At 43.2% G+C, this 17,397-nt stretch overlaps 1 protein-coding gene across 5 annotated transcripts in view; it reads right to left on the bottom strand.

Annotated features, from left to right (window-relative positions):
- The window catches only part of ARHGAP44 (Rho GTPase activating protein 44), a 143,193-nt gene that overhangs the window by 24,378 nt on the left and 101,418 nt on the right, over window positions 1-17,397 (bottom strand). For all 5 annotated transcript variants that reach the window (XM_012726297.1, XM_012726295.1, XM_012726298.1 and 2 more), the window contains exons 8-15: window positions 12,547-12,615; window positions 10,572-10,653; window positions 9,988-10,115; window positions 6,449-6,560; window positions 6,038-6,119; window positions 3,801-3,881; window positions 887-1,000; window positions 179-270 (exon numbers count right to left, since the gene is read on the bottom strand). In XM_012726297.1, coding sequence (XP_012581751.1) covers window positions 179-270; window positions 887-1,000; window positions 3,801-3,881; window positions 6,038-6,119; window positions 6,449-6,560; window positions 9,988-10,115; window positions 10,572-10,653; window positions 12,547-12,615 — 760 coding nt within the window. The remainder of the gene's footprint in view (window positions 1-178; window positions 271-886; window positions 1,001-3,800; window positions 3,882-6,037; window positions 6,120-6,448; window positions 6,561-9,987; window positions 10,116-10,571; window positions 10,654-12,546; window positions 12,616-17,397) is intronic.

Raw genomic sequence — 17,397 nt, forward strand, 5'->3', positions numbered from 1 at the left:
TGTGTGTGTGTGTGTGTGTGTGTGTGTGTGAAAGAGAGAGGGGATTAAGAACAGAACATCTATGGGCAGTAGTATATAATTTCAAAGGTTCAGAGTTTCTAGCAAAACTCCTGCTCTTCCCCAACCCCCATTTCCCATCTCTTGCTCCCACCCACCCCAACCTGATGCCACCACGTACCCCCAGGGAAGAACCAGTCCGCATGCTGGATGATGGGTTCGATGATCCCAACAATCTGTAGAGACACTGTGGTCATCATCTCTGTGATGTTCCTGCAAGCACACAGCAAGGAGGGCTTGTGATTTATCATCAAGGTGGTTGATGGGCACCCTTGTCCACAGCTGGGAAGGGCCCAAGACCCTGGTTGGGACAGCTGGAGGCCAACGTCTGAGAGCAGGATTTCTCCTGAGGGAAAGATGCATGCTGAACCTGTCTTTGCCCATCTCCAGAATGAATACCACAGGGGCTGAGATGACCATGGGTTAGACGTGACCACCAAATGCAGGGCACCTGTCGTGGGGTATGGTTCTCATAACTGCCTGACTCACCTCGTGCCAATCTGTTCTGTCTTTGAGACAACCCTCTGCTCTCAGGATCTTGTGCTGGGTGTGTGCTCCTGAAGGGCTGGCCTGTGCCTTCACATCTGTGGCCTATGCCTCTCATCCTAATGTTGCCCAGAGCTTAGAAGAGACCTCACTCAGAAGTACCTCTGAGACTAAGCGAGGAGACCTGCAGAATTCTGGGCCTAATGTGTCTGGGCAGGGAGCAGGCCAAGACAGAAATAGGTGCTGAAAAGTAAAGGAAGCTGGGGAAGATGGGGTGCCTTCGCCACCCACACACACTCCCGACTTCATATGTGGCCACATGCCCCGTCCTCCTCAAACTCACCCTTCTGCCTGGGGCCAGAGGAGGTTGGGTCCTAACACAATCGCCATGTTACTGGGAGTCATCTTGTTTACATCTTGATATTCTGACAGCTTGGATAAAAATTTGATCAAGTATCTGAAAGGAAATCAGAAAGGCTAGCTTGATTAGTGCTCAACACCAGCCACAGTCTTTAGCAAAGGCAGAAAGTGCTCTCCTGTGACACATCTTACTGACAGAGAATCTCACATTCAGCAGTATAACCAGGTGAGTCTTGTGTCAGGAAAAATGACCTCTGTATTCTCTTAACCAAGGAAATAGTCAGACTTCACTCAGCTGGATATCAACATCTGGTCAGAAAAATTCTCCATTTTTTCCTTCTGACTCAATATCTCATGACCTAAGTGGTTCCTTCTTCTCAGTTACCTGTGACCTGCCATCCACTCCCACCCCCATGTGCAGAAGCAAGAAACCAGGTTTCCAGGTATCTGCAGGGACAGGTGCAAGCTGGGGGTGGTATCCCCAGGAATTACTCCTGGAAATCTGAGGAAGATTTCTGGGGAAAGCCAGTGAAGAAAAAAATTAAAGACTTAGAATATAACCCAAATACTAAGGTTATACCCAAGAAAATAATGTCCACACACAAATTTGGACACAAATATTCACAGTGGCATTATTCATTACATCCAAAAGGTGGGGACCACTAGAATGTCCATCAAACAATAAATGGTAAACCAAATGTGCCCCACCCATATAATGGGCTATTATTAAGCCATAAAAGGAGTGAAATGCTGATAAATGGATAAGCGACCTGTACACACAATGCAACACTCATCCTCAAAGTGGAAGGGTTTTCTGACGCAGGCTGCAGCATGGATGAATGTTGAGCTCACAAAAAAGACAAACACTGTATGATTCTGCTCATAGGAGGTATCTAACCTTTAACACAGGTTAAACAGGGATGACCATGAAAAACATGATAAGTAAGAGAAGTCAGACACAAAGACTACAAGGTACATGGTCCAGTTAGATGAAATGGCCGGAATAAGTAAATCTATAGCTACAAGAAGTAGACTGGTGGCTACCAGGGGTTAGGTGGGGTCGACAAGTGACTGCTGAGGAAACAGGGTCGACAAGTGACTGCTGAGGAAACAGGGTTTCTTTTGATGATTATGCAAATGTTCTAAGTGAGATGGTGATACTTGCATAACTCTGGAAATATACAAAAGCAGAAACAATGAATTGTACACTTTGAAAGGGTATAATGGTAAGTGAATTACAGATCAATCAAGCAGTTATTGAAAAAAAAGAACCAGTAAGAATAGCGATGCTCACATTAAGCAGAGAACACCACTCTGGCTAGCCATATTGGAAACCAGCAGGCTCTGACAGAGGCCAGTAGTCCTGGGGCATGTGTTTCCTCCTAAACTCTCAGATACAAAAAGCTGTGGTTCTAATCTCATTTTCTGGGGTCACAATGAAATGGTTCCATGGCAGCCCTGCAGAGAGGCTGTTGCTAGTGCTGGCCGCTGGCCCCCAAGCTGCCCCTGTGCCTGCCCTCTCACAGCTTCTCCTGACCACACCCCATGCTCACAGTCCCCCCACATACCTGCACCAGCATGTGAGGCCGAAACGGAGAGCAGTCAGGGGACGGTGGTCTCGAACGATCGCGGCACTCGTGAACTGCATTGACCTGACTCTTGTTTTTGGGATTTTTTAATTGTGATAAACTATGATTTTAACAATTTGAAGTGAACAGTCCAGTAGCATTTTGTAGTTTCACAGTGTTTGGCAATCATCACCACAATCCCTTGCAGGATTTTTCCACCAATGCAAACTAAAACATTGTACCATTGAAAGATAGCCCCATCCCCCTCTGTCCTCTCCAGCCCACGGGAAGCCGCCATGCTTTTTCTAAGAGTCTGACTACTAGATGAAACATAAAGTATACCTGGATATCTCATGTAAGTAGAATCACACAGCCTTTGTCTTTTTGTGTCTGGCCCCAACATTCATCCATGCTGTAAATCGAAGTCCCTTCCATTTTAAGGATGAATGTGGCATTGTCTGCATAGTTTGTTTTTGCATTCATCACAGCAACCGACATTTAGATCAGGTCCATCTCTTGGTTATTGTGAATCATCCTGCTATGAAGACTAGCACACAAGCACAGAGCGCCTGCTTTCCAAGCTTTTGGACATATGCCCAGAAGTGGCACTGCTGGATCCTAAGGCAAATCTATGTTTCATTTTTTGAGGATCGACCATACTTTTGCTCTTGGGGTTTTTAACAGGAAAACAGAAATAATCAGGCAGATGGCAGCAGGAGCTGAAGCTGAAAATCTGCACTTAAGGAAGCATGAAGGAGAGACAGCCAGGAGCAGGGCTGGCAACACAAAGTGATGAGGAAGCAGAGAGTGCGAAGGGGGAGAAGCGGGTAGAAAAAAGATCCACGAAGCAGAGGCAGTGCAATCCCGGGTAGCAGCAGGAAAAGCGAGAGACAGGCAAGTGGGAAATAGCTCATGGGGGTAACTCTAAGGAAATTCTCCTGCCTCTTCTGCCTGCAGATTAGGCTCAAGGCTTCTGCCAATTCCAGGTCCAGGTGAGGTCAGCTTCTCCAAAGTGTCCATGGACACCTGCATTTAGTTAGTATAAGTCCCAATACTTTAAAATAGGCTGCATTAATCTTTGTTCCTTGAACTTAACTAAATCAGCCAAGGACCTCCAAAATCAAGTAGCTTCTTTGAATTGTTTTTTTCAGTTACAATGTGGTATTTAATAACCTTACAGAGTACCTGAGGTGGAAAAGAGACTATGCATGTTGACAATGCTTTGGATGCCATAAAAAGCTGTACTTGCTAGGGAGCACAACTTTAGCCAGGAAACCCTGAGGCTGGGGTTTCAAGAACCCTCAGCCAGTGTCTCCAATCTCCACTCACCGGATGTTGTTGTGATTGGCCTTGGGTAATTTCTCACAAGCATTCCACAGAGCCTGCAGCCTCTTGTCTTGCTCCTGGATACTGAAAAGTTAACAGGAAAAGGCAATGATTGAGCTGCATCAATGATATCTCACTAACCAGTCATTATATAAAAGTAGTCAATCACTGTTACTGACCATATCAGCAAGTTATCATTATTCAAATGTTTGGTTTTTAATTTTTCCCTCTGGGTTCTTATGTGTGGTCTTTTGCTATTTTAGTAAAACTTCCCCCTGCATGTATCACATGTCTCAGGTACATATGGGCCAGGGAGACAGGCGGAAGCAAGGTCAGAGGTCAGACTGCTCTAGTAAGGCCACAATGCTGGCAGGAGGGTAATGCTGGCATGCAAACCCAGATATAGGGTCTGAGGCTGGGAGTTCAACCGACTTTCACACCATGGTGGCAGCCTGTTGTCCAATGCAATAGATATTACTGAAGGCACAGTAAGCTCCCTGGCAGACAATAGGTGCTCAATAAGTACCTTCTGAGGAAGTAAGTTTTATAAATTCAATAGAGACACAGGAAATCTGATCCTTTAAGAGCAATTCAGGGATACTTTCCAGGGACCAGAGGACTGCCAGTCTATAAATACATTGCTCTGAGAGCTTCTTTATTTATAAGCCCTCGGAGAGTGCAAATAAATTACTTTTAGAGCTACATATTAAATATACTTTTCATGAAAATCAACATCAAGGGCTACATGACTAGAAAGGTCCTATGCCCAAAGAACCTTTTCTTCAGGAAAGGCTGAGTCCCCTGCTTTGACCCTTAGACGTGGGCTCAAAACCAGAGTGGTGGCACATCACCACAGCTCCATTGCTAGGTACTGGATGGACTGCTTCCAGTCCTGAAAGATAAGAAAAACCCTCTTTTCCTACGTTCAGCTTTGAAGGCAAAGCAAACTATCTCTTTAAAAAAAAATTTTTTTTAAAGATTTATTTATTTATTCATACAGAACTGGGGTATAGGCCAGAGATGCAGGGGTTGCTGAGAGGATTCACCAGAGACAGCGTGGGAAGCAGAATAGGCAGACTGACAAAGTACACTGCTGAGGGGAGCATCGGGTGGGTCAGGAGAGGTCTGCTGCACCATGTGGGTCACAATTGGGTCACCTCTGGGTCACAATCAAACTCGCATTAAAGTGGCTGCAGCCAGCTTGTAGTGCTGCATCCTAACCCACTGTGCCATCAGGGAGGGCCCTAAAATTTTTTTTTTTTTTTTGCTAGGAAATAGGGAACGTAAAAACCAATGCCACATTAAGAAATGGAAAGATAACACATCCTATTTGCTTAAGCAGTCATATGTTGACCAATAGCCAGCCAAAGGGGGTTTTGTGTAGGGATGTGTCATCCTCCCTGTGACCTTGTACCAATTATCTCACCTCTCTGCACCTCACATTCCTCTCCATCAGATGAGATTAATAAGAGGATTTCCCTCAGAGCATCTCTGTGACCAGTTCAAAGGAAAATGTGTGCAGTGCTCAGCAGAGGATCTGTTCATGGAGCGCTCTCCATGAACAGCCTCTGCCACTGCAGTGAGGTTTCTATGCACCAAGCCTCACTCCTTTTCTGCAGCCCAATCTTTTCTAAGGTGGTAGGGCAGATGCTACCAAGCACTCTCATTCCATAAAAATCAACAAACACATATTGTCGCTTCCTGGGTGCCAGGCTCTGTCCTAGGGGCTAAGAAACTACCAGGTCATGTTCTGTCAAAGGCACAACCTAGTTAGCGATACAAGGGCAGTCCTAACCTGGTGATCAGTTATATGCAGAGAATCAGCACAGGGAGTGGGACACGGGGTCATCAAGGAAGGATAAATTTAAGGTAAAGTCCAGTAACTAGAAGGAGCTGATCAGGGAACAGTCTTGGGCAACAGTCTTGTCAGAGTAAAAGTAGAGACACTCCTGTTCTCAGGAAGATGTCCTAGGATTGGATCAGTCCTTGTATCCATTCTCAGGCACTATGTTTGGGCTATTCTGAACCTCTGTGCTGGCACTCCCTAGCGTGGAAGTACTTTATTTATGTGACTTGTATACATGTCTCCTTTGGATATGGATACACATACAAGCATCTCTCCTTGAAAGACACCTAGAAATAGTGTTGCTACATCATAGGTCAACATGCTTTCAAAATTTCAATCAGTATTTCCAAATAAATACTAACCCCCAAGATCCTCCAAAATGTGATGTACTCACTTGGAAGCCTGAATCCACTCATCATAAAGTTCAAAGGTCATAAGAGGTTCTGGCAACTCTCGGAGGTAAGATTTCAAAGCTCCTGAGCAGAAAAACAGCACTGACTGTGAGCCACTGTCACATGGTAGAGTCAAATGGTGGCTTCCCAGGTGAGTGGGCCCCTCAGTCCTGGCAAGGCAGGGGAGTGGGCTGACAACGGCCTTGACCTCCCCCTCTTACTTCTCACCTTCTGTTGGTGTTCTGGGGGAGGCAGACTGTCCCTCAAGGGGCAATGGCAACCACACCTAAAACGACTGAAGCATGCTGGGAAGTCACTGGCTCAAGTGTCCCTGACAAGAGGCCTCACACCACTCCCCCAGGTTCTTCCCTCCCAGTGAATTTCTAGGGTGCTCAGGGACGGTGGACCCCTACCTGCAATGGCATGGGGGTCTGCTGAGTACTCCTGAACATCCACCACACAGCAGTCCAGGGCAGCTTTCAGCTTCTTCAGCTTGGAGGCAGATGGGGCTACTCGGAAGAGTCCCTGCCGAAGGTCAGAGGGTCAGTGTACAGCCTTGAAACTCAAAGCCACAAAAGCCAAACCAAGAAACAGACTTTCCTCCAAAAGCTTGTAGGCACATTTTTGCCCAACACGGCTGTTCCATATTGCTGCTGCCACTTTATAAATGCTTCTTCCTTTAGACATCAGCAACTTGAGAATAGAAACTGGGCCTGTTGTATCTCCACTGCCTAGTATGGTTCACCAAGAAGTTGCTGAATAAATGAACCTGACCACTTGACTTCTTTTTCTGGGGTATCTAAGATACACTTTGGAGAATATAACTGATGTGAAAAGGTCTGTGAAAGTGTGTGTCACACAGGAAAGCAGTGGGCTACACTTTCAGAACCAAATGAAAGCAATGACCTGAGGGAAAGGGCAGACTTGGGGTCAGTGAAGGAGCAATGCCTGCCTCCACTGGCCCCTCCATGTTTCATTCTTCAAGAGACTTTCAAATCATGGACATCTCTTCCCAGTGACCACTGCACCTTGTAGAGAAACAGGAGACTGAGCTGTATGAAGACAAATGCAGGTTGGACTTGGGAAGGAACTGTCACATCATAGGAGAGTTAAACATGGGTTGAAGACGTTGAGGTTTCTGTTTTGCCTTCTTAGCTCTTCGTTTTCTATGATGTAACCCACTGATCAACAGGCTGGGAGATATCCCTTGTTCCGTTAACTATGGCCATTCAGATTTCCAAGTTCCTTTAGAAGAAAATTTTCTTGGGAAGGAATAGAGAATTTTGACCTACTAAGATCACTAAACCCCCTCTGATATATATCAATAGTGTATCAGATAAACAATGTCCAAAGCTCTTAAGCATGTAGGAAGAAGCCACATAAACATGTTTGGACTAGTGTATACATAAGGCTCTGAGACAAGGCGACCAAGTACCTGCACACATCAAAGCAGTGGATTAGATCCTCATAAAACCATGCCATATCAGTGAAAAAGCAAGCAGCATTTGGTGATGGAAAATGCCAAAGACAAGGAAGTAGTGCTGTCAAATATGAGCTTAGACTTTTGGTTGTGAGCCAATGAGACTTCTGCATTGAGTGACATGTAAAAACTAGGAGTGGGGGGACTCAAAATAGATGAGGATGCCAGTTTTTGAGGAGCCAGAGGAAAATCTGCATCAAAATATTAAAGAAAGGCAGTAAACATGGGAATGGAGGCCAGAGAGGGAAGAGAATACTGAATCCTCACTGAGATTGAGGTGAAGCCATAGGAGTGTGACTTAGAGATTGTGGAGTGTACTGCCCATGGGATAAGGGTGGAAAGAGCATCAGGATGCTCCTCACAGGGCAAGAGGGGAAATGGGTGCCCGGGGAGGTGTTAGTCTCAAGGGTGGCCACACTAGTAACTTCACAGGCAGCAATGTGGCCCAGCGACTGCACTTAGACAGAGGAACTGAATTCCAGAGGCCTCCAGGGACTAAGGAGGGCAAGTATAGCCCAGTGGTGGGGAGAGAAGTGACAGGGCAGGAAGACAAGTAGGTAAGTGGTGGCAAGGAAGTAGGAGCAGCCAATGTTGAGAGCTGCTTTAAGAAATGACTGGCAGAACAAGCAAACAATCCCTAAAGACTTAGGGAAGGATCATGAAGTGGTAGTGAGTTGAAGGTAATTCTCTAGGCTAGGCAAAACCTGACCATACTTGTCACTGAAAGGAAAAAAGCTGATACAAGTAAGGGCAAATGCAAGTCAAGAGACTGAGGTCTGGCAAGAGGTGGAAAGGTCCAGAAATATTTAAGAGCAGGGAGATACGATGGAAAAACAGTCATAGCAACTATTCTTTAATCAGTTTACAATGATTGGATATTTAAAGATACTGACAAATTATTTTCAGTTTTAAAAACAGTAATGTTTAATTAAAAACATGCCTTATCTTTTAGAGAACCATATTAAAGTACTATAGATCAGATGACAAGAATGTCTGGGATTGGCTTCAAAATATCCCAGGTAGGGGCTGAGGAGCAGGAAATGAAGGAAAAGATAAAATAGGGCTGGCCATAAGCCAGGTGGTAAGGCCTATTATGCTCTTTATGTGTTTTTATTTTTCCATAATAATAATAAAAGATGGGAAGAGAAAGCCTGGTTTAGCTCCCTCTAAGAACTACACCTTAGGGACATAAACATGTACTCATCTCGTAACTGAAAACACGCATGAAAATGGCTGACAATACAATGTGGTCCAAAGATACTTGTCCCCATTCCTTTTGAAAAGCCAGTATTTAGAGCAAGCCTGAGAGACAGGAGGTGCCAATACCCCTTTGAATGCTGGCTCCCTTTTCTTCCACAGCCCTCGGTTTGCCCTGTGTGACCCACTTCTTAATGACTTACAGATGGTTTCGGACTAACCAGTTTATTTGATGGTTGATAGACTTATGTCTCACAGTAAGTTCTTAACTCCCTACCTCACTCTTACTCTGAGCTCAGAAGAAAATGCAGAGCATGCCCAAAATAAATATTGATTGGCTGAACAGATCAAAGGAAGATGGAATAAAGATTTTAAAATAGCCATAGAAGAATCCAACAATGAAGTTTAGCTCCCAGGAAATGATTTGCACAGAAATAAAAACTAAAGTTGCCAATTTCTCATAGACTTTTTTACATGTGACTCTTAAGTATTTTTCTGTTCTTTTCATTTTTTTAAACTTTTTTTTAAAGATTTATTTATTTATACATACAGAACTGGGGCACATACCAGAGGCACAAGGGCAGTGAGAGGATTTGCCAGAGACAGTGAGGGGAGCAGAACAGACAAGGTACACTGCTGAGGGGAGCAGCTGGTGAGACAGGAGAGGTCTGCCATACCATGTGGGTCACCTCTCTGGCCGGGGATTGAACTCGTGCTGAAATGACTGGGGATAGCTTTGTAGTGCTGTGCTTTAACCCATTAAACCACCAGGGAGGGCCCAAGAAGTACTTCTCTAAAGTTTCTATCAATCATATTTTCAGGATCTCTATAAAAGGGTCGGTCATAATAAAAAAAAAAAAAGCTTAAAAGGCCTAATTTTAAAATAAGGGACTGCAGTAAGCAAAAGGATGAACGGGAGGGGTAAGAGGGGAGGTAGAGGGTGGAGAGAAGGAAGAAGTGGTGTATCACAGGGATGATGGGGCAGGGAGGAAAAGAGGGAGAAGGAGAAATAAGGAGGAGGAGGAAGTGGTGGTCCACTCATGTCAGATAGGGGGATTGGTGGAGTGTGGCAGCTGGTGTCAGTCTCCAACAATTCTCTACTCTCCCTGTAAAGGTTCATGGGAGAAACCAGGACCAACTTGCACCCTCAGGGGAGAGGACTGTATCACAACCTACATCTTTGGAATGTGGGCACCCTGAGGGATGATGCCTGACAGCTCTGTCTCATAGAAGAGGAGCCAAGTCTTAAGCAGAGTTTAGTGCATCCAGACCTACCTCCTCCTGCATCCCACATTCAAGCAGCATTGTCACACACGCCTCAATGGGAAAGGCAATCTCCCGACCGCTGATCATGAGGTGCTCCTCCAGGGGTTTCCCAAAGGAAGGCTTCTCTACCCAGGCCTCTGAGAGGACAGAGCGAGAAAGGGGTCAACCAGAAGTGAGTAAAAGTCACAGGCTGGGATATTTCTTTTTCTGGTCATACAGATTCTTCTAAAGCGACTGACGATACGGAGGCTCAATGGAGTATTCATTTTGGCAGTTTGGAAGATGTCGGGGAGGATTAAGCAGGAAGACTGCCAGGTAGATGTCTTCAGGGGTGCTGGCCTCCTGTTTGTTACACACCTGCATACACATCCATGCTCACATCCTTCTCCCCATTCATCCCCTGGAGATGGCAGAGTGGTTGTGAATTGGCTTTGCTTCCATGCAGCTAGATCAGGGAACAAGTGTGTAAAGTTCTTGTGGCTCATGTGATTCTGTTGTTGTGTGCACAAGGGTGAACAAGCAGAGGGAGTCCATCATACTGAGAAGGCAAGCGAGTTCCCTATCCACCTCTTGCAAGGAAGCTCTGCACTTACCTTGTTGTGCTTTTATCTGAGGCAACACAGCCTGCAAGAGTGTCAGTGACTTCCTGTGATATTCAGCTTGTACTTCTATTAGCTGAAAAAACACAAAGGCAGGCATTACCCTTTGCCAAGGGGTGGGGAGCACAGGCTTCTGTGACCTGTGGGGTGCTCTGCACGAAGGTGCTGCTTACACACAGGGGCAGGAGGTGCAGCCCACCCAGATTGATGGGCATGCTTCCTTTTTAGTCTCTGTAGCAAAGGAGTGATCGATCACAACTGAAAACTTGGGGAGTAGAACCCTGAAGCAATGAAAATGGCTCCAGAGTCGGGGTATTAGAGAATCTGCCTCATAGCACCCCTGCGTTTACTGAGCAACCCTCACCCCCCGTCACAGAGAAAAGTAACACAGAGCAGTGGAACAACAAGAAAATATAAATAGAAGGCACACTTTGGAACCCATTTGCCTTTAAGGTAGAGCTAAGTGCCATTAGTCCTATATATATCTTGGTTTCTGCAAAATGAGTTTAAGATATAAAAGGTCAGAAAACTTGGGATTCACAACCTTCTTCAAGTACCTTGGGAGCTAAAATTGCTTTGCTATAGCAATGCAGCCCAGAGAACAAATTCCTTCAAGATTTTCTATTTTGGCTAGTCCATTACTTAGAAAGCTGCTGAAATGATGAGGACAGATGAAAACCTGTGAATAATAGTTACTTCATTTATTTTCTGAACACCCTCTTCCCCCTAAAAATGCATGAAGGAGAGGGACTCACTGTTTAAATGCTTGGTGGGGAGGATAGCTATCACTATATCTAAGTAAAATCAATACGGATTTTTTAAAAAATCAGAGTATCAACATAAAGGGTACACAAATAACAATTAAGGCAGTTTAATAAGGCTTGAAATGTCAACTTTCATCAATTTTCGAAACTCTAAAATTAAACAATTTCTTTATAAATAAAACCAATGCAAACATTCCTGAGAAAAAATACTACTATTTTTAAATAAACATTAAAATTAAAAGGAATGCATAGAATGCTTTTTCTGGGTAGACAGAACTCCTCTGACTAGAAATCAAAGTGCTGGAAGACTACAAATAACTGCCACTGCTTGGACCACAGTCGAAGCGCTTTAAACCTTCAGGATTTCTCCTTCTTTCCTCTTTATCTTCCTTCATTATTGTCATCACCTGCCTGACCATAAATAAAAACTTTCAGGTTTGAATTTTATTCCCAAGTTTAAAAGCAGATAAACATGACTGTATTGTTATTTGCATTTTTTTCTCTCAAGTTTGTGACTGTCCTTGTTGTTTGAGCTGCCTTGTATTCACTCTGGGGAAGAGCCAGGGTCCCAATTATTTGGATGAGATTGTTCCAGTATAGATGCCTCACATCCTGTTTCCCTACGCTCTAAATCTGCTTTCATTGATGAGCAGCAAACAGACCACATCAATAATCATTCACTTGTCATCATCTCTAGGGGAAAAATTAAATTACAAAGATGAGCAGGGGGTGGAGTTATCTCATTTTCCTTTCCAAGCTCCTTGTTTATGACAGTGCAGCATTTCAAAATGTTGGCCAGACTGACAATTTGGACTGGACATCTGTTTGCTGTGGGGACTGTGCTGTGCATTGAAAGATGCATCCATGACCTCCACCCACTAGATGTCAGTAGCAAACCCCTCCCCCAGTGGCTGGGAACTGTCTGGGTGACAGCCCAGAATGTCTCCACCTGCTGTCCACTTGAAGAGGAAGCAAAGTCCCTAAGAATCACTGACTTGCAACAATCTTCGTGGATGGAGTTAAGTTTTCTTCTGTTTTAAGAGCCATCACATAAGAAGAGATGGAAGGCAGATATTCATGGGGGGAACAGTGAGAGCCCCACCCTGCTCCTTGACCAACCAAGGAGCCCTCAGCTCCTCTCCCACACGCCTCCCCCCATGACTCTTCCCAACAAGCTTTAAGATCTCACCTTTCTAGATGCTTACCGTTTGAAAGTAGTTTGCATAGTCGATTTCTTTGGCCACAAAACTGTACATGTCAGCTGAAAGCTGGTCCTGTGGAAGGTAAAAGACACAAGCGAGGTAAACATAAACAAGAGGATGGCTAATGTTTGCGTCTAGACACCATAGAAGAAAGAACCTTGTGCATTGTTTAATCTATTTTTAATAATGTTCAATATTAAACTTTGTGTATGGGCATTTCCATGTTTCCCTTCAACAACAGTGCAGAATGAGTAAGCTTGGAAAGAACACCTATGCCAGGAGCTTCCCCAAGGACTTTAACACTTAAGCCACATCTAGAGGGAGAAGGGCTGGAGTGGAAGAGGGGCACGCAAATCATTTTCATATATCTCTGGAACTCAGGCCACCTGCCTCTGCTCCCTCCTCTGCCCTTTTGTCTCCCTGATCCTCCTACCAATATGCTTTCTTCATTCTCAGCACTGACTGGCTGATCACAAGCATATGGAAGAGAGACGTCAGCAGATCACTTTAGGGGAGTTAGAGAGCCATATAAGCAGGGAAAGGACTGCTGATTCAAAAATGTGGAAAAACCTGGACCCATCCAACATCACACATGAAACTTGTAGTGTTAACAGCCCTTGTCTTTCAACTCCCAAGGGATGGGGTGGAGGCAATGACCATTTAATGCTGCACTTGAATTTGGAATGTGTTCTCCTCTGAAGAGAACAGTTTCCATTTCCATGGAAATACCCAGTGCATGGTACAGTAGAAGTACATTTTGAGCAAGATATAGACCACCAGCAACCATATCTCTGAGCATGCCATGCCTCTGAACTTGTTTCTGCAAGTCCCATGATCTCTAAAATTCCTCCCTGTTAGGCAGTCTTAGGTAAGAGGTTTTTGAAAAGATGCTTGGATGAAAAGAAGAGTCTGTAATGTTCCAAATGAGGTGAACACAAGAACAGCACAAGGAAGTTGACCCCAAGGCAATGGCTCTCAGGAGCAGCTACACACTTCCAGAAGAGCCTGCCTCGTGGAACCTCTAGTGGTCTGCAACCAAGCCTGTAAATCCTCAGTCCCTCCTGGTGTTGAGTCAGACTGTTTTCAACCTGAGGGGTGTGAGGAGTAACCTCTTTCCTTTTTAACAACTATTGGGAATATCATGTCAGAATTCCTGTTCACAAGGGAACAGAACTGAAGTTCAGAGTTAAAGGCAATCTGCTCTCGTAAGCACAGATTAGGCCATGCTATCACTTGGTCCTGTTTCAGGGAATAAAAAAAAGGGCATAAGCTTCAGAGAACAGATTCCAAGCATAACATTCCATAGAATTTTCATCTATCAATAACTCTTAGAGTAAGTGTTGAATTCTAATTTTGGGTCAGCAGCTATCAAGAATCTATCTGTCTTCAACTGTCTCAAAAGTACTAAGCACAGTAGAGGTTTGATAACTACTTGCTGAAAGAAAAAAGAAGAAAGAGGGGCTCAGTGATGACTACATTGCCTAAATAAAAGTCTCTAAGACCACCCACCTCAGCTCCCTTTCACCAGAACATCCCCAAATGATGCTTTTGTAGGACTTCCCACCCTTCTAAAGGGGGTGCAGTGGAAGGGCTGAGTACCCCACCAGCCAGCTCTGCAGCAGCACGGCTCAGGAGACATTCATCACCCATCACTGATCTGGCCGGGGTGTGGGAGCCACCTCCAGTCAGGGGAAAACTAAGGTTAGAATCATAAAAATGGCCTGGCAGACAGAGGAAAGGAAGGGATACTCTGAAGAACCAAGTGCTGCCTCAAACACGTCTCCAAAGCCTCAGACTTGGAGCTTGGCCAGTGGGATCTTTAAAAAGTTACATCACCTGTATATGCCCTCAGGTAGACGAAAAGACTTTTAAACACACCATTAAATCACTGTCTTATTTAGTTAACAATACAGATTTCAAATAAGTCAAGGTGCATGTAAGGAGTAAGAGTGGAAAGTTTAAGTCAAATTTCCACTTATCAAAATCATCAGTGAATATTCTTTGTAAAGAGAAAAAGAATTTTCAGCAATAATCACCAAGGTTTGTACTGAAAAGATTGTTTTTCTATTCTGTAACTATTTTGCAGTCAGAAAAAAAGAAGAGTCAAACAAACCTGCAGTGTATCCAGGAAGAACCATTACTAAGCTGTGATGTTGGCTCATTTTGTATCTGCCTTAGTCAGTCATTAAGTTTTGTGTCAAAGCTTGGTTTACACAAAATGGGGGCAGACTGCTTATTTACCCCAGGTACACATGCTTTGTACTGGTCACACATGTATGTAATGTCTATATGTATGCAAATAAATGTAAACACAATATTTAATGTATGGGCAGGGCTTCTTATGTTGCTCTAACTCTTCACTATAATAGTATTTCAATAAGCATCTATTTATACAGGTTTGTGCCAGCTCTTACTAATTTCTTTAAGCTGAATTCTACAGTTAAAACTGATTCTCGGCCCTCCCTGGTGGCGCAGCGGGTTAAAGCACAGCACTGAAAAGCCAAAGCCACTTCTGCATGAGTTCGATTCCCGCCTGCTGCCCCGGAGGTGACCACATGGCGCGTCAGACCTCTCCTGACTTGCCCGCTGCTCCCCTCAGCAGTGTACTTCGTCAATCTGCCTGTTCTGCTCCCCACTCTGTCTCTGGTGAAGCCTCTCACCGCCCCTGAGCCTCTGGCCTGTACCCCAGTTCTGTATGCACAAATAAATAAATCTTAAAAAAACAACAACTGATTCTCATTACATAATTCCTTGGAGTTAAATTAAAAATTATTAGAAATATAATAGCCAATTAGAACATTTGGACTTTTGACATAGACTGTCAAATAGCCATCAAAAAGGCTGCTGTGGATAGTATAAGGAATAATCTGTAAAAGTTTTGTTGCCCAAAATAACTTTTTAATTCTGCTCAATTATCATTAAATTTATAGAGGATATTTAAATAATATGTTCTTTAAAAAAAAAAAGATTTTATTTATTTTGTATACAAGAACTGGGGCATAGACCAGAGATGTGGGGGTGGGAGGTGAGGATTCACCAGAAACAGTGGGGAGCAGAACAGGTGGATCTACCAAAATACACTGCTGAGGGGAGCAGCAGGTGAGCCTGGAGAGGTCTGCTGCGCCATGTGGGTCACCTCTGGGCTGGGGATAGAACTCAGGCCACAAAGATGAATATGAGAACCACAACTTATCCAAACAAAAATCTAAGAGCAAATATTTCTATTGAAACCACTACATGCTCTAGCAATGAGATTTAAGCCCTGAGAGCCACCAGGAAGGCCCTAAACAATATGTTCTTAGTTTGTAATTTTTTAATCACAAAATTAAGTTTCTTCTAGATATATTGTCTATTTGTATTGTCCACTGTGAATGCCTTATTGAACGGAATGGCTAATTTTCCTGAGGCTTCATCTATTTCTTAACAAGATTAGTAAGTTATTTGATTGATAAGATCACTGGCTTTATCAAATGCTACTAATACTTCCACAAATTCTGTCATATTTCTTTTGATACTATTTACAAGTATTGTTTTGGTTCTGTACTTTTTAGTGGATTTTCCAAATATTATTCATTGAATTTTTCTCATGATTTCCTCCTTTGGTGATATGCTTAGGGCTTCTCAATCAACAATATAAGTACACACACACACACACACATTCAATCAAGAATGTAAAATTTTAATGTTCAATAAACTTGTAATTTACTTAGTACTTTTACCAGATAGTTTTTTTTCAAAGCTAAGCAAATGTCTCAGAATTGTTCATGAGAAGTATAGGCTATCTACATGGAAAATGGCACAGATGAAATGTCTCATATTCTTGGACTTTTTACTCTCTTCTGGCATGGATATCTTTTTTTCTGCCATTGATTTTTTTTTTAATCATGCCTAGGTTTTAAAATTATAACTATAACATTTTTAAGTCTATAACTCAAAGATCCAGTAACTCACCACATTAACTTTTGAAATCTTTTATCACCCTTTGAAACATTTACTACAATTATATTTACTTATCACAGCTCCAATCAAATTAATTCTAAGAAATTCAAAATTTTATAATATTGATTCTTATCATCTAGGAACATCTCTCGAATAGATTGTTTCCTTGATTTTTTTCAATATTTCATAATTGTCTGGTATTTTATGGATATAATGATGGAATTTTAAATGTTACTATTATCTAAAAAAATTCAAGCTATTTGCAAATAATGGTCTCTTAAGTACTTTTTGGATAAAAAGTACAGCCTCAGTTTTTACTAATTTCTCATTAACAGTACTTCATCTAAGGAGCTAAGAACTCACTGCTCAGTCTAGACAAGAAAAAAGCTGAAAAATCTGAAAACTCAAGAACTCTTCTTGGTTATGTCAAAGACTGTGGTCACAGGGCAAACTTCTGTCCCCAAATTAGGGAAACAAGTGACTGTAAGAATCACAACTTATCCAAACAAAAATCCATGAGCAGATATTTCCATGGAAACCAGTATGGAGTGGGAAAACCTAGACTGTCACTGACAAGGTGCTGGAGGCTCAGTGTGGGAAGCCTGGGAGATAAAAAGTCCATGAGGACCCAGCGGCTGGTAATTTTTTATTTTCAGCTCCAATATTCCTACGAAGTCCTCACAGTAAATGACAGAGAAGACTACTCTCCCTGATTCCAGCAAGGGGACAGGAAAGGACATTTAAAACACTAGAGCCTTGTATTCCTGAGCAGGTGTTTCCTCACCTTCTCAGGTAAAATTATCTTATCAAAGCCTAACCTGTCGGTAGTTTATCAGTTTAACAGATCTGGGGGATAAAAAAAAAAAAAACAAAACACTCAATTCTAACAGGTTCTAGCCTTTTACACAGGGAGAA

This window comes from Condylura cristata, unplaced genomic scaffold, assembly GCF_000260355.1.
Source record: "Condylura cristata isolate star-nosed mole 26May11 unplaced genomic scaffold, ConCri1.0 scaffold00017, whole genome shotgun sequence".
NCBI lineage: Eukaryota > Metazoa > Chordata > Mammalia > Eulipotyphla > Talpidae > Condylura > Condylura cristata.